Source organism: Ustilaginoidea virens, chromosome 1 (genome assembly GCF_000687475.1).
Source record: "Ustilaginoidea virens chromosome 1, complete sequence".
Lineage (NCBI taxonomy): Eukaryota > Fungi > Ascomycota > Sordariomycetes > Hypocreales > Clavicipitaceae > Ustilaginoidea > Ustilaginoidea virens.
In genome coordinates, this window is record NC_057316.1 from 5578988 (window position 1) to 5602298 (window position 23311).

Consider the following 23311-nt stretch of genomic DNA (forward strand, 5'->3'; position numbering starts at 1 on the left):
GCGTTGGTCTCTTTTCTTCTCCTTCCTCCCTTTTGATCGATGCCTCTCACGGGTTGTCGGAGTTATTTGCCGCCTTTTTTGTCTTTTTTTTTTTTTTTTTCTTTCTTCCCTTTTCTTCTTTTGGTTCCTTTGCCAATGTCTTTTATAACGAATACCCTGCCCTGGGCCCGCTGTAGCCCAGCGGCGACAATCAGACTCGAGTCTCTTGCGTCTCTTGCGAAAAAAAAAAACAACAACAGCAGGCAGGATGGATGCTTGCTTTGCGCGCGGAGGCGTTTCCTGGTGTTTCGAGGTGACTTGTCGGGTGTTTTGGTGTTTTTTCTTATTGCTGGTTTTGCTGTACGCGGCGCTTTTACATGTATTTCCAAAGGGGGCGGCGCTCCAGATGGGATGGACACGGGTTTGGGCAACGCATGACTTTTTGGGAAAAATGAATTTGGGTGCCCGAGGGCCAATGCGTGCAAGCACCACCCCATCACATCAGATGCTGGATTTTCTTTTTTTTTTCTTTTTTTTTTTTTTAAATCCTCGGGCCAAAAGAGCCGCTGTAGATGGCAGGCAGGCCGCCCGCCTCGCATTATAGAAAACGTCCCTGAGTGTGTTTCACTCTCTTGACTCTTGAACCACACTATTTTTTTCTACATGTCATGTTTTACGTACTGAGCGGTTACGTGGTGCACGGGTGTCTTTTTTTTTTTTGTTTTCTTTCCCTTGCCAAAGTCCCATTGTGTCGTCCGTCCCCCTTACTCGGCCGTCGCCCTCGCCAGCGCCTCATGCAAGTGCGGCGGAAACCTATACCGCAGCTGGCTCGTGTAGGTCGTCAGGTCGAGCGTCATGCGCTTCAGCTGCTCGACCATCATCCTCCGCGTGCCCTCGTTGCCGCTAAACTGGCCGTTGGTGAGGCGGGTCCTCTGGCGGACGCAGCAGACGACGGTCCACAGCAGCAGGTTGGGCACGTTGACGGCCACGGGCTGCGCCAGGCCGGCGAACCGGGCGGCGTATGCGCGGATGGTGCTGGCGTCGCCGGCGGCGTCGAGGGGCAGGATCTCGAGGCTGCGGATTTTCTGGGGGGGGGGGCAACGTTAGCAGAGAGGAGGAGAAGAAGAGGAAGAAGAAGAAGAAGAAGAAGAAGAAGAAGAAGAAGAAGAAGAAAGTAAAAAGCAAGAAGCAAGAAAGAAGCAGGAAAAAAAGGGGGGGGAAACACGTACATCCAGTGCTTGGGCCCATTGGCCCGCCTCAACCAGCTTCTTGATGCTGCTCATCTCCAGCAGCACGCGGCAGGCGACCTTGTTCTGCTCCTGGATCTTGCGGAAAAACATGGCGTCGCGCTCGTACATGGCCATCATGGTCTCGGCCAGCTCCACGGGGTCGTCGATGGACGCCAGGCTCAGGCTGCCGCCCGCCTCCTGCTGCTGCTGCCGCTGCTCCTCTCGCGGCTTGACCGGCACGAGGCGCATCGCGTCCTCGCCAATCTCGAGCGAGATGGCCTCGCTGAGCGCGCGGCTGACAATGGCCACCACGGTGTCGTACTCGCCGGCCAGGTGGTACAGCAGCACCGAGTCCGTCGTGCGCCCGCTCTCGTCGGCGAAGCTGGCCGCCTGCAGCGTCACCGTGTTGACAAAGTCGGCCTCGGCGTCGAGGCCGATCAGCGGGCCGCGCTCCTCGATGGCGCCGCGCATGGCCCGCCCGTCCGGCCGGATGTCGCCAATCAGCTTGCTGAACTCGCGCGTCTCCAGGACCAGCTCGCGCAGCGCCTCGTGGCAGAGGTTGCTCTGCCGCTGGCCCGCCTCGCCCGCCAGGTCCCGGTTGAGGCAGATGAGGCAGAGGTAGTCCACGGCCGAGACCGCGTCGGCGGCCCGGAAGTCTCTGGTGTAGTACCCCAGCATGCGGCCAAAGTTGATCTGCGGCAGGCTCTTGACGCTGTGGCTCCGCAGCTCGTTTGGCGCCGACATGGGGTCGCTCGGGCGCACGAGGCCGTAGTACGCCAGCGCCAGGGCAAAGTGCACGGCGTCCACGTAGGAGAAGAGGTACAGGTAGGCGACGGCGTCCTCGAACATGCCCGCGAGGACCTGCAGGTAGAAAAACATGCCGAAGCTGCCGCTGGACGACGTGTCCTCGGAGGCCGACTTGGGGAAGTGCTTGAGGCCGATTTCCCGGATGCTCGACTGCAGCTCCGCCAGGCCGTACGACTCCCCCGCCATCTCGACCGTCCTGTCCCCCTCCCGCGCGAGGTTGAACTGCAGCCAGATCCAGTCGTTGATGTCGGTGTTGAGGCCGTCCAGGTTGCGGTTGCTCAGCTCGATCCGTCCAATGACCTTGTACGAGGCCATGCGGAAGGGGTCGATGGAGTTTTCGGGCGCGTTCCGCGACCGCTGCGTGTACTCGTTTGTGCAGCGGTCCAGCAGCTTCCGGTTCGTTATCCTGCGGTCCTCGCTCGCCGCGTAGTTGTTGATGTAGGTTGCAAACGTGCGGTCGATGCCCCGGAAGTGGTTGTTGTTGTCGTTTACGTACTGGGCCGCCTCGCTGACATGTCCCGACCTCAGCAGGTAGAAGACGACGGCCCAGACGAACTCGCCCTGAATCTGCTGCAGCTCGGTATTGTCCGGCACCAAGTCCTTCCTGGCGTGGCGCAAGCGGATGTAGGCCTTGATTTTGCTCGTGATGTCTGGCAACCCACCCAGTTTGGCTTCGTGGGGATGCTTGGCAATCATGGACTCGACTTCCCGCAGGAACTGCTTCTCCAGGAAGGCCGTCGACCCGTGCAGGATGCGCCTTCTCATCTCGACGGAACGAGCCGAGTTGGGGTTTTCGTCAAGATACATGCTGGCAAACTGCCGTTCCTCGGCGGTTGCGCCGTTGACCGTGGTTTCGGCTTGGGCGTCTTCGCCAACAATCTCCATCACGGCCCGGTAGGCCTCGACGACAAGCGGCGCATGGGGATCGTGGGACTTTTGCTCCACCTCGGCGAGTTGGGCGAGAACCGGGTACGGGCGCCTCGCGATGCGAGCAGCGTTGAGGGTGCGGACTTTTTCGGCTAGTTTGGCTTGCCTCTCGCGAAGGGCCCGATCTTCCGTCGCGCCTCGCGACTTGAGGGCGCCCGGTCCGTCAGTCGAGTGATCCACGTCCGAGAACTGGGATTGAGACGGGTGGGCACCGATCCGGCTCGGGGCGCCGATGACGGAACGCTGAAGCATGGGGTTGCCGAGCACACTGTTTCTGCCGCTCCGAGCAGAAGGAGCTGGGTGAGACTTTCGGCGGGAGCGGCCGAATCCGCCCTGGGATTCGCGAGCGGCAGCAGCCGAGTCTTGGCGGGGCTTGATGCCAAAGTGCTGGTAAATGCGCTTGCGCTGCGCATCCCACTCCATGGCGACGCTGTCTTGAAGAAAGTTGTCAAAGTCGCGGATCGATCGTTCCAGCCCGTCCGTGATCATGTCCAGAGTCGTCCTTGTCTGCAAGTTGGACAAGTACGTCTCGACATCAAGCTCGCTGGGGGCGTGTCCGTGGGAGCGCTCGACACGGGATCCTTGAGCATCCAGCGTGCTCAGGTCCTTGGCCGCTGCGCCCGGGTCGACGCCAGAGCCGGCGAGCAAGTAGTGGGCTTTCCCATCCAGCGGCTTCTCGTTTTGTCTGGATTGAAGTTTTCGCAGCCGGTGTCGCAGATCGCCGAGGCCGAGCTCAAGACTGGGTAGGTCCGCCGAGTTGGGATTGGCGCCGCCGTCCTTTTGCGTCTTGGCAAACAGGCTGTCGAAGTAGGCACCGGCCGGCTGCTGAGACTGGGCAGCCTGCAGCGGTGGTTGAACGGTCTGGGTCGAGGCGCCCCAGAGGCTGCCGCCGAGGAGGCTGGCGTTTTGCTGCGGCTGCTGCGGCTGCTGCAGCTGCAGCGGGTTGTTGGTGGTCGAGGTCGAAGCGAAAAGGGATGGCCTGGCCGTCGTTGCGCCAAAGCCCGTCGTCTGCGGCGCTGCAGAGCCTCCCCCAAACAAGGATGTGGTTGTCGATGCTCCAAAGAGCGAGGGTTTCTGCTGCTGCTGCTGCGCCTGGGGCTGTGAGCCGAACAGGCCGGCTCCCGATCCGCCAGAGGGCTGGTTCTGTGCAGGTTGCCCAAACAAGCCGCCGCTCGTCGTCCCATTCTGTGGCTGTGGTTGGGTGCTCCCAAACAAACCTCCCGTGGCCGGCTTTGCCTGGGAAGACTGACCGAACAAACCTCCACCGGCGGCGGCCGAAGCTGAGGTCTGCTGCATCGGCTGGCCAAAGAGTCCGCCGCCCGATGTGCCGCTCTGGTTTTGTTGTTGCTGTTGTTGTTGTTGTTGTTGTTGTTGTTGCTGCTGCTGCTGCTGCTGCTGCTGACCGCCGCCAAACAGACCACCCGTGGCAGGCTTGCTCTGTTGGGCACTGCCAAATAATCCACCACCGGATTGGGCGGGTTGGCCAAACAGCGAGGGGCCGCCGCCGGCATTTTGTTGCCCAAAGAGCGACATGCTCAGCAGGAGGCGTCGTGTCGTCGATGGGTAGATTTCGGGTTATGACGTACGGGGCACGAGAAGGCGAGGAGGCGGAGCCTGAAGGGGAGTAGCAGGCGCGGTTGTAGGAATTCAATCAGCAAAAATAGCTGAAGAGGTGGCGGATAGAGCTTTCGAGGCGTGCAACGGTCCTTGGAGATTGCGTGGATGAGGCGATGGGAATCACCACGCGCGAGCGTTGAGATGCTTGGAAACGATGGGGGGGGGATGTTTTTTTATTTTTCTCGAGAGCTGCTGCTTTACTACATGTACGTACCGTACCCGTACCGTACCTGCCCGCCCAGGTCGACGAGCTGGGGCCAATGAGCTGGGGCCAATGAGGAGAGCTGCGACGGGTCCACAGTTTTCCATTGCCCATTTGTTAGTGACGCGATAAATGCAGGCCTCTTCCGGTCAGTCCAGTCCAGTCTTCTTCTGGTCTCCCTTCTTTCGGCGCCAGTAGGTACATGTATCTATGTATACTCCGTACCCCCCTGGCCGACTTGTTGATTTGCACGTCGCCTCTGGGGGAACTGACTGGATGTGAAGCCAGCACAGGCGCGTGAAAACTTGCCCACCACACTCAACGCCACCCTCCCACCGGCCTTTCCATCATCTATCTGGTCGATTTCTTTCCCTGCTACGGAGCAACTCCGTATAAAACCTTTCCCCAATTCCGTGAGTATTCCCGTCCCGTCTCCGTCCCCTCATTGAATCCACCACCCACTCCCCGCCGCGGCCCCCCAGTTTCGCGGAATCCATGTGCGCGCGCAGTGCCCGGCCACCACCAGGTACCCTCTCCTCTCCCTATGCTGATGTTTGCGGCATGTTGCGATACATTCAATGTATTTGAGTTGCGCCTAGTCCCACCGCCCGCCTATCCTAGCACGCCCAATTACGTCTCTATAGCGGTTGCTGTTTTCTGTTTCCCCGCGTCTGGCTTTCACCATGCCCAAGAGGTCGACGACGCTTGACAAGGGCGTAGGCCATCTCCTCACCCAACCTCAACCTCAACATCAACCTCAACCCCAACCCCAACCCCCATCGGTCGTGGTACAACCCGCCAGCCAGCATTACATAGCAACTCGTTCTGCCGCCCGCTGACCTGCTTGCTTCCAGCCCGGCGCGGTGCGTGAATGGCCATGCCGGCCGTGTGTCTCGCGGGCAGAGAACCCCGACGACCGCTGCTGCAAGCAGCGAGGTGTGTTATGTTTATGTCTGGTTTCATTACATCATCAGCCCCAGCCTGCTGCTGCTGCTGCCCGCCCTCGACGCCCCGCGCTGACCCCCGGTGTTGCTGTTAGGGACCGGCGTCGCGTGTTTCGCGTGCGCCGCGGTAGGGAAGACGTGCCAGCCGGTAAGTTTTCCGTCACGTCCGTCGACGGCACCCAGGCTCCCGCTGCGGCACCGCGCTCCTTCGCTGACGGTTTGCGGTCGATGCTGCGGCCGATGCGCTGCGGCAGCTTGACCGGTCGGCCCTCTATCGGGCAGAGGTGACTGCGCTCCTCGATGCCCAGGAACGCTACGCCAACGGAGACGGTGAGGTATGTAGCGTAGCTACCCTACCTAGCCCCTAGCCCCCCCCCCCCGGACCCCTATCCCGCTGTAGCGTTTCTTTCCTCTGCAAGTCCCGCAGTCCTGCCGTCCCGCCGTCCTGGTGCTGATTCTAGTAGGATGACGACTACGAGGCCATCTGGTTGGCGGCCAAGCAGGCGATTCGCGACCCCGAAGTGTACCCGCGGCGCTCCTTTAGAGGGGCCGCCTCGTCCGCTTCGTTCGGCGACGGCGTCGGCTCTCACACGCGAGAACTGTTGGATATCGGGGAGCGCATCGCCACCGCGCTGGAGAGGAGCGTCGTTCTCTTGCAGAGGGGCGTGGACCTCTTGGAGATGCGCCTCCCCCCTGCTCCGACCGATACTGCTTCGCGTGGTAGTGCTTCGCGTGGTAGTGCCTCGACTGCCAACAGCATCTCCTTGAAGCGCAAGGCGCCCGAGCTCGAGTCGGACGGGGTTATCAACATTACCATTCATTGATATTCCATCCTACTGGGCTCTTTCGCGCTGGATTACTTTAGCAGATACAAGCAGGAACACAATATCCGTCACCGTAATAACTCACTCACAAGACGGTTCGCTCCCTTGCCAAATCGAAATCCACCTCCCACGGGGTACCAGCAAGAAGGGAGGTTTTTTTTTTTTTTTTTTTTTTTTTTTTTTTTTTTTTTTGCTGCACGAGATATAGCTCTATACCGAGGGAATGTGTCTGCGAAATTACACAAAATTATAGTTGACCAAGAATCAAGCAGGCAGATCTATCCATGGCCCAACTGGCCTATACCCACCCCTACCTCGTAAGAATAATAAAACCGACACTTCGCACCGCCGAGGGGATAAAATGGGTCCCATTGGACGGGTAAACCTAATAAGTGACATGCTGCAACTCATCCATGTCCAGCCAGCCATGTCAAGTTATCCCACCACATCAATCATCACCCCCTTTTCAGAAGATGCTCCTGCAAGGTGCAGGGCAAAGCTACCCTCTCGCCAATCACCCGCCGAATTCGGCACCCCACTTCTCGACAGCCTTGTCAACCTTGTTTCGGTACGACTGTTGCGACTGGCACATGTCGAGGAAAATCTCGTACTTGGCGTCGAGCAGTGCCTTTTCGCCTTGGTCGGTACCTGGCTCCACCAATCGGCCTCGCTTGCTCATGCGGTCCATGATGCTCCACAGGCTCTCGGGTTCGGAGCCGTCATCTCGGTTGTGACTGGCTGCTTTGGCACCAAGCATAGCCGCGCCGTGGACGACGGCGGCGTGGACATATTGCGGAATCAACACTGGCATGTTGCAAGTTGTGGCAAGCAGGTTCATCAAGACTGGATTCTGGCACTGCGAACCCGACATGAAGATGGACGAAATCTCGTGCCCCGACTTGTTCATCTGTTCAATGATTTGGCGGGTCTGCATGGCGATAAACTCCATGGTAGCATAATACCACAGGGCCATGTTGTCCGTGCTCTTGTCGTTATCGAGCCCAATCATGGTTCCCTTCATGTTGGGGTCCGCGACGGGAGACCGGTTGCCCCACAGGTCGCCGTAGAAGAAGTAGTGCCGGCCGAGGTAGGGGATGCCTGGAGCATTCTGCTTTTCCACCATTTGCTCGAGGTGACAGTTCAGGTAATCGTAGAGGAACTTGCTCTCGGCCTTGGCCAGTGCGGTGGTCTCGTTGTGGGCGGGGTGTATATCCAACATGTGACGGAGCAGCTCTCCAGTGGCCGACTGACCACCCTCGGCGAGCCAGTAACCCGGGAGCAGGACATCTCGGTAAGGGCCCCACACGCCGGGCACGAAGACGGGTTCTCTGGACATGGCGAGGTGGCAGGTTGAGGTGCCGGCAACAGCAGCCAGTCGAGTAAAGGCTTGCGAGAGATCGTTGTGAGGTACGTTTGCGTTGAGTTCGTCGTCGCCTAGGTCGACCTTGGCTCCCACGGTGCCGATCCAGCCTGCGTAGGCATCAATGACGCCGCTTCCAACGGCAATACCCATGGGAAGTCCGAGCTGATACGCAGCCTGACGGCTCAACGTGCCAACTGATTCACCAGCGCTAAAGTATCTGCCATTCTGGAGCAACCACGCCCCACCGTCAGCCATTGTGCACGCGCGTCTCAAAAAACCGCCGTCATCTCCTTTCATCATGGGCAAAGGGGGGAGACTGTGGGGGGAAGAAGCTTCAGCTTACCACGCCGTGGACGCCACCCATTCTCTCAAAGTTGTCCTTGGACAAGTCGCCGAGGCCAATGGTTTCAAAAAAGTCTTGCTGCCAGCCCTTGTCGCTATCGTCGACGCCGATAGGGACGTAGCCTTGCTTGCAAACAGTGCTGCAGAAGCTGCGGGCCTCGCCACCAGTAGCCAGGTGAGTAAGAGCGTCGCCCAAATCGTAGAACTTGCAGCGAGCGAACTGATCCGATGGCATGTGGTTCTTGAGCCAGAGTATCTTGGGGATTTCCATCTCGATGCTCATTTTACCGCCAACGTACTTGAGAAGCTTGTGCTTGGTGCTATTGATCAACTCGGTCTCTTCGACCGGTCGATGATCGAGCCAGAGAATGACGTTGCGGTCTGATCCATCATTGGCAAAACCTGGGCCAGTGACGGTAACAGGCTTATCGGCGTCAGTGGAGAAAACAGCCAGCGAACAGGTAGCGTCGAAGCCGATGCCCTTGATGTGACTGGGGTCGACGTTGGATTCGCTGACAACCTGGCGAACGCATTCGCAAATGCACTGCCATATGTCTGTGGTGGATTGTTCCTGTGATGGGCCTCGTCAGGACAGGCGAGCCGAGAAAGACATCTCGAGCTTGTTTTTGTTGCCAGGAAGACTTGAGAATGTCATACATAGTATCCCGTCTGGGGCTGCCACAATTGGATGTCTTTGGATGAGAGGGCCTTGATGTCACCCGTCTGGTCGATAATGCAAGCTCGGGCGGAGCCAGTACCGACATCTACACCGATATAGAAGTCCTAAGATGGAGGTTTCCAGATTAGCAACCTCGCCGTGAAAAGAAAATTGAAGAAGAAGAAGAAGAAGAAGAAGAAAAAAAGGCGAAAAAGCGTCTGCCAGTACATTGTCACAAAGTGAGCTCGCATGGGTAATGTTCTTTTCCATCAATGGGTTCACCAGGAGGGGGGGAGTTGGCTAATGGCGGGGAAAGAACGGCTGGGCCCTTACCGAGACGTTGGGAGGCCTCGACACGGGTGGCAATCCGTCAGTATCCATGGCGGGGTGTGTCAAGGAGCGAGAACCTGGTGTCAGTGATTGTGTAGAGGAGCTCGGGACAAATATATCTGCAACAAGACATGAGCAAAAAATAGGTAGGGAGGAGAGGGAACCTCACTCCATCGTCTTGATGGGTTGTTATCACCGAGCAGTGAGCGCGATGGGGATGGGGCAAGTTGGTGGCCCTAAAAGGTCTAGTTCAACCAACCTCCAGTCCAGTGCCGTCCCGTCAATCCGTAGGTAGGTACTTGGCATTCACCAGGTACTCGGTACCTACCTAAGGTACTGGGTGCCAGTGCTGCAGTTGGGTCCGGTAGCGCAGCGCTCGGGAGCGGGACGGCAAGGAGATTGATCGTCAACCAGAAGCGGCCTAGGCGGGTTGCCTCTTGAGCTATATGCGTGATGCATGATGCGTGATGCGCATTGTGCACTGCTCGCTGGTTCCCTCCTGGCGGCGGGTACTGGGTAGATGCTTGCACGGAGGTTTCTTCTCTCGTCTCTCGCGCAGCTCGTGTAGCTTTGCTTCGGCTAGAATCCAGGTGCAAGCAGCCAATGGTGGTGGCTGATTCCGTCGAGGCGCGACAGAATGCAACCCACGAAAGACGGGATGGAGGGGAAAGTAGCAGCGTGGCGGCTGTTTTCCCTGGATGCAAAACAGATGAAAGTTGCAGCCAGATCCGAAGCTCGATGGCTTGGATGCACAGGCAGATGTTTGGTGCCAGACTTGTGTGCGTTGATGGGGGGAGTGTTCTCTTGTGTTTCTCCACGGGTGTCTTCGACCTGCCGTCTCAAGTACGGAGTAGTACTCGCAGGCACCCAGCCCCCAGTGTTACAGTATATACGCAAAAGTGTCGCAACAACCCCCACATCAACGCCATCACCACATTATCGCGTAAGAATTCAAATAGCCACAACTTAGGTAGTAATGCATTAATTCTAATAAAACAAGATGTGGCAAATAGCTCTGCTTTTCGCGATCAATATTTAGTATACCAACCACGTACGCGAATTACAGCATATAAGCGCTATGACATAGACTTAATTAGCCTCGTAATTAAAGGCTGTGGCACTATTGCAATTCTTAAGGTCACTATAAAGCAAAGCCTTACTAGCTAGCTAGATGGCACAAGACTGTCTGCGACCTGTGAACTAATCTTAGTATAAATACTAGATTTTTCACCAAATCCTTAGACTATACAAGTGCTATAAAGCAGGGCAAGTGTAAAGGCAAGGCAAATATAAGATAACCAGAAACGCAGGGAAGGTGGAAGTTAAGAGGCATATAGTGCATTAACAGACTCGATTGTGCTGCCCTTCTACTATCTAGAAAGACGGGGGAAAGCTATCCTATATATACACGAAGGAGGGGTGGGCCCAGGCATCTAGGGAAGCCAGTAAGAGGGCTCCCCGTAATGCTCGCTATGATACGTCAGCAACCCCGCTATATCCGACCTTTCCAACCACCCTAACCACCGCACTAGTAATTAGTCACCACGCTAGTGACTAACCACCACACTAGTGGACTAGCCACCACGCTAGTAGGCCACCACGCTAATTTAGCAATGCCACACCACGCTAGTAGGCCGCCACCACGCTAGTAGGCAACCACGCTAATTTAGCAATGCCACACCTTTTCAACAAGGCCTACCTTACTTGATATACAGTAAATAATCCACTGAAAATCCTTAAGGTAAAAGGCAAAGGCCTAAGGTAATACTACCATAAGTCCAAGAGGCGGTATAAGGGCCAGAAGGTTAGTAGGCCAGTAAGGCATAAGGCCAGCAGCCTAGTAGGCTACTATAGGATTTTAACACCCCCTCTGATTAGCTACTGTAGTAGCAAGCTAATCGTATAAAGGATAGGGAAAGAAAATGCAGTAAAAAGTGCTAAGGAAAAACATAGGAAAAACCTTAGTAAAAATATGCTAGTATAAGTTAGCAGGCCCTAAGACCTAGTAACTCGCGGAACCTAGTAGATTTAGGGCCCGGCAGTGGCTTCGTAAGACCGTCAGCAGGCATACTATTAGTAGGTAAGTAGGTAATTTTAACCAAGCCTAGCTAGGCTTACTCCCTAATATACCGGAATTTTAATAGCGTATGCTTAGTGCGAGCATGCTGATTAGGGTCGTTAGAATTCGAAATGGAGCCCTAGTTATCGCAGTATAGCGGTATAGGGCGTACAATATTAATTTCCAGCTCCTTATAAAGGTTAGAAAGCCACTGTACTTCACGGATAGTCTTAAGTAATGCATCAAATTCAGCTTCTAAAGTAGATAGCACTACTAAAGAGGCTCGCTTAGAACGCCAGCTAATAGGACCACTATTAATAGTAGTTAAGAAGCCTCCAGTAGATTTAGAGGTTTCTTTACAGCCAGTAAAATCGCTATCAGAATAAGCGGTTATAATAGGCTGTTGGTTGCTTTTAGTAGTTATTGCAATTCTCAAGGTCACTATAAAAGCAAAGCCTTACTAGCTAGCTAGATGGCACAAGACTGTCTGCGACCTGTGAACTAATCTTAGTATAAATACTAGATTTTTCACCAAGTCCTAAGACTATACAAGTGCTATAAAGTAAGGCAAGTGTAAAGGTAAGGCAAATATAAGATAACCAGAAAACGCAGGGAAGGTAAGAAGTTAAGAGGCATATAGTGCATTAACAGACTCGATTGTGCTACCCTTCTACTATTTAGAAAGAAGGGGGAAAGCTATCCTATATATACACGAAGGAGGGGTGGGCCCAGGCATTCAGGGTAGCCAGTAAGAAGGCTCCCCGTAATGCTCGCTATGATACGTCAGCAACCCCGCTATATCCGGCCTTTCCAACCACCCTAACCACCGCACTAGCAACTAGCCATTACGCTAGTAGACTAACCACTACGCTAGTATACTAGCCACCACACTAGTGGACTAGCCACCACGCTAGTGACTAACCACCACACTAGTAGGCCCACCACGCTAATTTAGCAATGCCACACCTTTTTAACAAGGCCTACCTTACTTGATATACAGTAAATAATCCACTGAAAATCCTAAGGTAAAAGGCAAAGGCCTAAGGTTGGTAAGACTACCGTAAGTCCAAAAAGCGGTATAAGGGCCAGAAGGTTAGTAGGCCAGTAGGGCATTAGGCCAGCAGCCTAGTAGGCTACTATAGGATTTTAACACTTTTAGTAGTACTAAAGCAAATAGCTAGGTTCTCAGTGCCTTTAAGGTAACTAAAGCTGCCTTTTGCAGCATTTAGATGCACATTAGTTGCTTTCGACATAAACCGAGAAAGGTATTGGATAGGAAATACTAGGTCGGGCCTAGACATCATCATAAGCCACATTATAGTGCCAGTAAGGCTCTGATAAAGGCTTTGATCAGTAGGGCTAAGGTCTTTTCCACTAGATTCATTTAGAATCCCTGGTTGAAGTGGAATTAGCTGGGGTTTAATATCCTGTATAATCCGAAAAACAGGCCTATTGCGTATGATTTTCCTATTAATAGGAACGCTAGACTTAGGAATAAATTGGAAGACTTTAGTATCTAATAATTGCTCAAATTCCTTAAATAACGCCTTTATCCAGGGGTCTTTTTCAGGGCTTTGTAGCACATCCTTCCAGCTATTTGGCGTGCCGTTAGCATTTTTAGCTAGCTTACGCTTCGCTCTATAGCAGAAATCCCATATTAAGTGGTGTAAATCATAATTAGGGAATAAGTCGGTAGGACCAGTAAGGTTGGTAGGGCCAGTAGGGCCAGCAGAGCCAATAGGACCAGCAGGGCTAATCATGAGTGCGAGCTTTTTGCAACTTTTCCATCCTCCCAGCCCCAACAGGGCCAGTAGGGCCGGTAAGGTCGGTAGGATTAAAGCTAGTAAGGATATCTATAAGGTCATCCTTTACAGTAGCCGGGGACTGTAGTATAATACCTTCTGCCTTAAGAAGGTAATCCATAGTAATATTAGTATTAGTAATATCATCCGGGGTAGCATTAGTAATACTAGTAAAATTAGTAGGGTCCGGTATGCTTTCTAGGTCATCCGGTATAACATTAGTATTGGTAATGTTAGTAAGGTTAGTAGGGTCCGGCATGCTTTCCAGGTTATCCGGTATAACATTAGTATTGGTAATGTTAGTAAGGTTAGTAGGGTCCGGCATACTTTCTAGGTCATCCAGTAAAATAGAAGGTTCTTTACTGCTAGATACCCCTTCTGAACCTATATTTTGCCCTCTGTGAAAGTCGCCTTCTAAGCTACTAGAAATAGGGCCTATACCTTCATTTTGATGGATAAAGGTAATAAAGGTTATTTTAGTAATATCCTTCTTCTTTAAAGGGTAAACCAGGTAGGTATTAGCACAGGTCTTTTTAAGTAGCTGAATACCTATATGCCCTAGCCGTATATGCCAAATGCCGGCTAATTGTAATAGCTTCTGATATTCTGTATCAGCTGCTATATGGGCAGGAGTAGGGCTAGTAGCCACTATAGGGTCTTCGCTAGTCGTAATAGCGGAAGGTTGGGTAGTAGGGCTAGTAGCCTCTACAGGGTCCTTACTAGTCGCAGTAGTAGGAACGTGGGTAATAGTGGTATCCTCAGGATCACTATAATCAGCAGGGTTAGTAGGGCTAGGGATCTCTACTATTATACTATTAGTAACAGTATAATGGCTACAAGGTTGATGTAGCAGTGGTGTGTCTATTCCTTTCTGTGGAAGGAAAAAGCCGTATTTTTTAAAGTTAAAAATGCCGATGCATTTACGGCTTGCTGACCAAAGCTGATTTTTAATTAGTACCCCTTTAGCAGCATAATGCTTTACACCGCTAATAATGTTAATATCCAAGGTAGGAATATATAGGGCATTCTTGAGCTCTATAATACCCCATTTCGTAGGATTAACGCCCTGTAGCATAGTAAATCGTGCTGTACCCCAACCAGTAGGGGAAATAGGGCCACCACCAGTAGTAATTACAGGCTTGTCATCCTTCTCAAAATGGTGAAAAGTGGTGAAATATTTCTTATCATTAACAATATGATAAGTAGAGCCTGTATCGTAAAAGAGGGCATCCTTAGGGGTCCTACCGCCTGATTTAGCACTATAGCTTATATCAGTGGATATAGTGGTAGAAGAAGAAGAAGAATAGGATATATTAATATCCTGGGTATTATAATTGCCTGTAATAAAGGACTCGACATTTTGCTGTTTGCTGCTAATATTAGAGTCCTGTTCCTTCTTCTTTTGCTGCTTCTTTTTCCTATTATTAGTAGAATTATTCTTGCTATTATTAGTAGAAGCGGCATTAGTAGTAGTAGGGCTAGTAGCCTCTACAGGGTCCTTGCTAGTCGTATTAGTAGGACCGGAGATAGTAGGGCTAGTAGCCTCTACCAGTTCCTTGCTAATTATAATAGTAGAAACGTTACTATTTTGCCTACTAATTAAGCCTTATAAAAGGATAGTTAGGGTGTTCATCTAGGACTTTATATAGTCTATATCTAGCTGTAGTTGTATAGTAAGATTAGCTTTAGAGTCGGAATCCAAAGTGGCCTTATAAGTAGAAGACCTAGACTGTGCCATTATAGTGGCTAGAAGTCGTTAAAAATGGTGCCGATAGCTGTAAGAACAGATGAATAACCAGCTAAATAGCTGGCAAAATAGTCGAGTAACTAGCTGGACAGCTAGTAAATATAGTGGCTAGTAGCCTACTATAAAAGGTAACCGCAGAGTATAGCGGCAGGTCTCAATATAAAAGCACAGATGCCGTAGGCGTTGTGCAAGTCCGTATTATAGCGTTGGTATTCAAGGTGCTTATATGGTGCCGTAATATAAAGGTGCCGTAAGCGCCGTAGGTGCCGTGCGTGCCGTGGGTGCTATAGGTGCCGTAATATAAAAAGGTGCCGTAAGTACCGTACCAAAAGTGCTATAAGTGGAAGAGTATAACAGGTGCTGTGCAGTGCAGTGGGTGTCGTGCACTAGGTGCAAAGGTGTTATATAGTAGTATAGTGTGGTAGATATCACACTATAAAATCCGTAGGTGCCGTAGGTTACTCCAAAAATAACGTAAGGTTACGCTAAAAGTGCCGTGAGGTTACACCGTAAGTTGCCGTTAGGTACGCCGTTGATTGCCGCAGGGTAATGCCGTAGGTAACAAAGGGTAAGCCAAAGGTGATAAGGGTAAGCCGAGGATACCAAAAGATAGCTATATTAGTAGTACTAATAAGCAAAAGAGACCAAGGGGTGAACACAAAAGGTAGGGTAAAAATAAAGAAGTAAAAACCCGGGCTTATAACCTATTGCAATTCTCAAGGTCACTATAAAAGCAGAGCCTTACTAGCTAGCTTATTGCAATTCTTAAGGTTACTATAAAAGCAGAGCCTTACTAGCTAGCTAAATGGCACGAGACTGTCTGCGACCTGTGAACTACTCTTAGTATAAAACTAGATTTTTCACTAAGTCCTAAGACTATACAAGTGCTATAAAGCAGAGCAAGTGTAAAGGCAAGGCAAATATAAGATAACCAGAAAACGCAGGGAAGGTAAGTTAAGAGGCATATAGTGCATTAACAGACTCGATTGTGCTGCCCTTCTACTATCTAGAAAGAAGGGGAAAAGCTATCCTATATATACACGAAGGAGGGGTGGGCCCAGGCATTCAAGGTAGCCAGTAAAAAAGCTCCCCATAATGCTCGCTATGCCACGTATATAATACGTCAGTAGCCCCACTATATCCAGCCTTTCCAACCACCCTAACTACCGCACTAGTAATTAGCTATTACGCTAGTGACTAACCACCACGCTAGTGACTACCCACTATACTAGTGGACTAGCCACCACACTAGTAGGCCGCCACCACACTAGTAGGCCCACCACGCTAATTTAGCAATACCACACCTTTTTTTAATAAGGCCTACCTTACTTGATATACAGTAAATAATCCACTGAAAATCCTAAGGTAAAAGGCAAAGGCCTAAGGTTGGTAAGACTACCGTAAGTCCAAGAGGCGGTATAAAGACTAGAAGGTTAGTAAGCCAGTAAGGCATTAGGCCAGCAGCCTAGTAGGCTACTATAGGATTTTAACACCCCCTCTGATTAGCTACTGTAGTAGCAAGCTAATCGTATAAAGGATAGGGAAAGAAAATGCAATAAAAAGTGCTAAGGAAAAACATAAGAAAAACCTTAGTAAAAGTAAGTTAGTATAAGTTAGCAGGCCCTAAGACCTAGTAACTCGCGGAACCTAGTAAATTTAGGGCCCGGCAGTGGCTTAGTAAGACCGTCAGCAGGCATACTATTAGTAGGTAAGTAGGTAATTTTAACTAAGCCTAACTGGGCTTACTCCCTAATATACCGGAATTTTAATAGTATATGCTTAGTGCGAGCATGCTAATTAGGATTATTAGAATTCGAAATAGAGCCCTAATTATCGCAGTATAACGGTATAAGGCGTAGAATATCGATTTCTAGCTCCTTATAAAGGTTAGAAAGCTACTGGACCTTATAGATAGTCTTAAGTAATACATCGGATTCAGCTTCTAAAGTAGATAGTACTACTAAAGAGGCTCGCTTAGAACGCCAGCTAATAGGACTACTATTAATAGTAGTAAGAAAGCCTCTAGTAGATTTAGCGGTTTCTTTATAGCTAGCAAAATCGCTATTAGAATAAGCGGTTATAATAGGCTATTGGTTGCTTTTAGTAGTACTAAAGCAAATAGCTAGGTTCTCAGTGCCTTTAAGGTAGCTAAAGCTGCTTTTTGCAGTATTTAGATGCATATTAGTTGCCTTAGATATGAACCGAGAGAGGTATTGCGTAGGAAATACTAGGTCGGGCCTAGTCATTATTATAAGCCATATTATAGTACTAGTAAGGCTCTGATAAAGGCTCTGTTTAGTAGGGCTAAAGTCTTTTCCACTAGATTTATCTAGAACCCCTAGTTGAAGTAGAATAAGCTGAGGTTTAGTATCCTATAAAATCCGAAAAACAGGCCTATTGCGTATGATTTTCCTATTAATAGGAATGCTAGACTTAGGAATAAATTGGAAGACTTTAGTATCTAATAATTGCTTAAATTCCTTAAATAAGGCCTTTATCTAGGGGTCTTTTTTAGGGCTTTATAGTATATCCTTCTAGCTATTTAGCGTGCTATCAACATTTTTAGCTAGCTTACGCTTCGCTTTATAGTAGGAATCCCATATTAGGTAGTGTAAATCATAATTAGGGAATAAGTTAGTAGGGCCAGTAAGGTTGGTAGGGCCAGTAGGGCTAGTAGAGCTAATAGGACCAGCAGGGCCAATAGGGCCAATAGGGCCAGTAGGGCCGGTAACATCAGTAGGATTAAAGCTAGTAAGGATATCTATAAGGTCATCCTTTATAGTAGCTGGGGACTATAGTATAATACCTTCTGCCTTAAGAAGGTAATCCATAGTAATATTAGTATTAGTAATATCATCCGGGGTAGTATTAGTAATACTAGTAAAATTAGTAGGGTCTGGTATGCTTTCTAGGTCATCCGGTATAACATTAGTATTAGTAATGTTAGTAAGGTTAGTAGAGTTAGTGGGGTCAGAAATGCTTTTTAGGTCATCTAGTAAAATAGCAGGTTCTCTGCTAGATACCCCCTCTAAACCTATATTTGCCTTCTGTGAAAGTCTCCTTTTAGGCTATTAGAAATAGGGCCTATACCTTCATTTTGATAAATAAAGGTAATAAAAGTTGTTTTAGTAATAACCTTCTTCTTTAGAAGGTAGACCAGGTAGGTATTATTACCTAGAGTGGCAAGGAGCCTACTAGGCTCGGTACGGGGCGCTAATTTGCGGCTTTTTACACGCTTTTCGTGTGGTATAAGCACTTCAATAGCTGCTCCAATAGCCCTAAGGTTAATAAGATCAGGGTAGTGCTCCGGCGTAATATGGCTATAATCCTTTAATAGCTCCTGATAGGGGCTAGAAGATCTGTTAGTAATAGCTGTTATATTTACTAGCATAACAACGCCAGTAATTACAGCAGACCAGAGGTTAGATGGTAGTCTTGACCAGGCCATAGTAGCACGTAGCCTATTAGCTATAACCCTAATGGAGCGCTTAGCTAGGCCGTTTTGTTCGTGAATATAGGGGCAAGATGTATTAAAAGCTATGCCCTGTTCAATAAGCCAATCACTAAGCATTTTGTTGATTTTATTTCTACTATTATAGTGGAATTCAACAGGCGTTTTGCCATATCTGACCTGTAGGCTCTGTATAAAGCTCTGTAATGCTTTAAATACAATAGTGCCTTCCCTATTAGGCAGCAAGTAAAGCCAGCGGAATCGGGATTTTCTATCCACTAATATAAGGGCAACAGGTCGTTTATTATATGGCATAGGTGATATAGCAAAAGTATCACCTTCTATAATATCCAGGCATTTAGCTGGATTAGGTATCGCATCTTTAGAAGGTCTTCTAACCTTCTTAGCCTGTATATAGGCTAGGCAGCGAAAATCAGCATCTTTAACCTTATTAAGGTTAGGAAGACTAGTATTGCAATTCTCAAGGTCACTATAAAAGCAGAGCCTTACTAGCTAGCTAGATGGCACGAGACTGTCTGCGACCTGTGAACTAATCTTAGTATAAATACTAGATTTTTCACTAAGTCCTAAGACTATACAAGTGCTATAAAGCAGGGCAAGTGTAAAGGCAAGGCAAATATAAGATAACCAAAAAACGCAGGGAAGATAAGAAGTTAAGAGGCATATAGTGCATTAACAGACTCGATTGTGCTGCCCTTCTACTATCTAGAAAGAAGGGGAAAAGCTATCCTATATATACACAAAGGAGGGGTGGGCCCAGGCATCCAAAGTAGCCAGTAAGAAAGCTCCCCGTAATGCTCGCTATGCCACGTATATAATACGTCAGCAGCCCCACTATATCCAGCCTTTCCAACCACCCTAACCACCGCACTAGTAATTAGCCACCACGCTAGTGACTAACCACCACGCTAGTAACTACCCACCACACTAGTGGACTAGCCACCACACTAGTAGGCCGCCACCACACTAGTAGGCCCACCACGCTAATTTAGCAATGCCACACCTTTTTTTTAATAAGGCCTACCTTACTTGATATACAGTAAATAATCCACTGAAAATCCTAAGGTAAAAGGCAAAGGCCTAAGGTTGGTAAGACTACCGTAAGTCCAAGAGGCGGTATAAGGACTAGAAGGTCAGTAAGCCAGTAGGGCATTAGGCCAGCAGCCTAGTAGGCTACTATAGGATTTTAACACCCCCTCTGATTAGCTACTGTAGTAGCAAGCTAATCGTATAAAGGATAGGGAAAGAAAATGCAGTAAAAAGTGCTAAGGAAAAACATAAGAAAAACCTTAGTAAAAGTAAGTTAGTATAAGTTAGCAGACCCTAAGACCTAGTAACTCGCGGAACCTAGTAAATTTAGGGCCCGGCAGTAGCTTCGTAAGACCGTCAGCAGGCATACTATTAGTAGGTAAATAGGTAATTTTAACCAAGCCCAGCTGGGCTTGCTCCCTAATATACCGGAATTTTAATAGCATATACTTAGTGCGAGCGTGCTGATTAGGGTCGTTAGAATTCGAAATGGAGCCCTAGTTATCGCAGTATAGCGGTATAGGGCGTAAAATATCAATTTCTAGCTCCTTATAAAGGTTAGAAAGCCACTATACCTCGCGGATAGTCTTAAGTAATACATTAGATTCAGCTTCTAAAGTAGATAGTACTACTAAAGAGGCTCGCTTAGAACGCCAGCTAATAGGACCACTATTAATAGTAGTCAGGAAGCCTCTAGTAGATTTAGAGGTTTCTTTACAGCCAGTAAAGTCGCTATCAGAATAAGCGGCTATAATAGGCTGTTGGTTGCTTTTAGTAGCACTAAAGCAAATAGCTAGGTTCTTAGTGCCTTTAAGGTAACTAAAGCTGCCTTTTGCAGCATTTAGATGCATATTAGTTGCTTTCGACATAAACGGAGAAAGGTATTGGATAGGAAATGCTAGGTCGGGCCTAGTCATCATTATAAGCCACATTATAGTGCCAGTAAGGCTCTGATAAAGGCTCTGATCAGTAGGGCTAAGATCTTTTCCACTAGATTCATTTAGAATCCCTGGTTGAAGTGGAATAAGCTGAGGTTTAGTATCCTGTAAGCCGAATTTAGCTAAGACCTCTGCTATAAATTGGGCTTGGTATAGCCATAATAGACCTTCTTTCTTATTTCGTATAATTTATACGCCTAGGAAGAAGGAAGCCGGACTGCGGTCTTCTATAGTATAGACCTTATGAAATTTTCTTTTTAGCTGGTTAATATAAGTTATATTTAGACCAACTAATAGGCAATCGTCAATATAGGTAACGATAAAGGTGCTGGTTTGCTTATTATAAAAGACGGCAGCATCAGAGGCTAAAGGTAAAAAACCTTCACTGGAAATTAGGTCTTTTAGCCGGTGTTGCCATTCGCGGGGTGCTTGTTTTAGCCCGTATAGGGCCTTCTTTAGTAAAATAGCTTGCTTAATAGAGGGATTAAAGCCGGCTTCTTTAAGTAAAGTTAGTAGCCGTTGCCGTTGAATATTAGACTAAAGCTTGCTATCGCTATTAGTTAGTAGTAAGCTTTCTGTAAATTTAAGAAATCCGTTAGGAATATCCATATAAATGGTCTCAGAAAGTTCGCTATTTAGGAAGGCGCCTATAAAGTCGATCTGCTCTATTTCCTAGTTATTACTAGCAGCCAAAGCTAGTATAACCCTCTAGGTAGGTGGGATAGAGGTAGAAGCATAGGTATGCTGAAAGTCCTTTCCTTCGACTTGCATAAAACCCTTAACAATCAATCTAGCCTTATATTTTATAGGCTGATTATTGGCATCCTTTTTAACCCGAAAAACAGGCCTATTGCGTATAATTTTCCTATCAATAGGAACGCTAGACTTAGGAATTGTTAAAATCCTATAGTAGCCTACTAGGCTGCTGGCCTAATGCCCTACTGGCTTACTGACCTTCTAGTCCTTATACCGCCTCTTGGACTTACGGTAGTCTTACTAACCTTAGGCCTTTGCCTTTTATCTTAGGATTTTCAGTGGATTATTTACTGTATATCAAGTAAGGTAGGCCTTATTAAAAAAAGGTGTGGCATTGCTAAATTAGCGTGGTGGGCCTACTAGTGTGGTGGCGGCCTACTAGTGTGGTGACTAGTCCACTAGTGTGGTGGGTAGTTATTAGCGTGGTGGTTAGTCACTAGCGTGGTGGCTAATTACTAGTGCGGTGGTTAGGGTGGTTGGAAAGGCTGGATATAGTGGGGCTGCTGACGTATTATATACGTGGCATAGCGGGCATTACGGGGAGCTTTCTTACTGGCTACCTTGGATGCCTGGGCCCACCCCTCCTTTATGTATATATAGGATAGCTTTTCCCCTTCTTTCTAGATAGTAGAAGGGCAGCACAATCGAGTCTGTTAATACACTACATGCCTCTTAACTTCCACCTTCCCTACGTTTCTAGTTATCTTATATTTGCCTTACCTTTACACTTGCCTTGCTTTATAGCACTTGTATAGTCTTAGGACTTAGTAAAAAATCTAGTATTTATACTAAGATTAGTTCACAGGTTGCAGACAGTCTTGTGCCATCTAGCTAGCTAGTAAGGCTCTGCTTTTATAGTGACCTTCAGAATTGCAATAGGTTATAAGCCCGGGTTTTACTTCTTTATTTTTACCCTACCTCTTTTGTGTTCACCCCTTGGTCTCTCTTGCTTATTAGTACTACTAATATAGCTATCCTTTGGTATCCTCGGCTTACCTTTATCACCTTTGGCTTACCCTTTGTTACCTACGGTATTACCCTGCGGCAATCAACGGCGTACCTCTACGGCAACTTATGGCGTAACCTTACGGTACTCTTAGCGTAACCTTACGTTATTTTCGGCGTAACCTACGGCACCTACGGATTTTATAGTGTGATATCCACCACACTATACCACTGTATAATACCTTTGCACCTAGTGCACGACACCTACTGCACTATACGGCACCTGTTATACTCTTCCACTTATAGCACTTTTGGTACGGCACTTACGGCACCTTTTATATTACGGCACCTATAGCACCTACGGCACCTTTATATTACGGCACCACATAAGCACCTTAAATACTAACGCTATATTCTGGACTTGCACAACGCCTACGGCATCTGTGCTTTTATACTGAGACCTACCGCTATATTCTGCGGTTACCTTTTATAGTAGGCTACTAGCCACTATATTTACTAGCTGTCTAGCTAGTTACTCGACTATTTTGCCAGCTATTTAGCTGGTTATTCATCTGTTCCTACAGCTATTGGCACCATTTTTAACGACTTTTAACCACTATAATGGCACAGTCTAGGCCTTCCACTTATAAGGCCACTTTGGATTCCAACTCTAAAGCTGATCTTACTGCACGACTACAGCTAGATATGGACTATATAAAGTCCCAGATGAATACCCTAACTACCCTTATACAAGGCTTAGTTAGTAGGCAAAATAGTAACGTTCCTACTATTACAATTAGCAAGGAACTAGTAGAGGCTACTAGCCCTACTATCTCCAGTCCTACTAATATGAACAGTAAGGACCCTGTAGAGGCTACTAGCCCTACTATCCAACCTTCTGCTATTACGACTAGCAAGGACCCTGTAGAGGCTATTAGCCCTACTATCCAACCTTCTGCTATTACGACTAGCAAGGACCCTGTAGAGGCTACTAGCCCTACTACTATTAATGCCGCTTCTATTAATAATAGCAAGAATAATTCTACTAATAATAGGAAAAAGAAGCAGCAAAAGAAGAAGGAATAGGACTCTAATAATAGCAGCAAACAGCAAAATATCGAGTCCTTTATTATAGGCAATTATAATACCCAGGATACTAATATATCCTATTCCTTTTCTTCTACTACTATATCCACTGATATAAGCTATAGTGCTAAATCAGGCGGTAGGACCCCTAAGGATGCCCTCCTTTACGATACAGGCTCTACTTATCATATTGTAAATGATAAGAAGTATTTCACCACTTTTCACCATTTTGAGAAGGATGATAAGCCGGTAATT

At 48.5% G+C, this 23311-nt stretch overlaps 3 protein-coding genes across 3 annotated transcripts; 1 reads left to right on the top strand and 2 right to left on the bottom strand.

The window, feature by feature from the left end:
- Positions 1-743: 743 nt before the first annotated feature.
- UV8b_01283 (uncharacterized protein) lies at positions 744-4475 on the bottom strand (the record flags this gene model as incomplete). Its single annotated transcript, XM_043138781.1, has 2 exons — positions 744-1064; positions 1209-4475. The coding sequence occupies 2 exons, from the start codon at positions 4473-4475 to the stop codon at positions 744-746; spliced, it is 3588 nt and encodes a 1195-aa protein (XP_042994715.1).
- A 969-nt stretch (positions 4476-5444) lies between these two features.
- UV8b_01284 (uncharacterized protein) lies at positions 5445-6529 on the top strand (the record flags this gene model as incomplete). Its single annotated transcript, XM_043138782.1, has 5 exons — positions 5445-5477; positions 5616-5697; positions 5801-5853; positions 5960-6040; positions 6170-6529. The coding sequence occupies 5 exons, from the start codon at positions 5445-5447 to the stop codon at positions 6527-6529; spliced, it is 609 nt and encodes a 202-aa protein (XP_042994716.1).
- Positions 6530-7043: 514 nt separating this feature from the next.
- UV8b_01285 (uncharacterized protein) lies at positions 7044-9273 on the bottom strand (the record flags this gene model as incomplete). The annotated part of the gene is made up of 4 exons (XM_043138783.1): positions 7044-8117; positions 8236-8805; positions 8892-9017; positions 9226-9273. 4 exons carry the CDS (start codon positions 9271-9273, stop codon positions 7044-7046), a joined length of 1818 nt encoding a protein of 605 aa, XP_042994717.1.
- Between the last annotated feature and the right edge of the window lie 14038 nt (positions 9274-23311).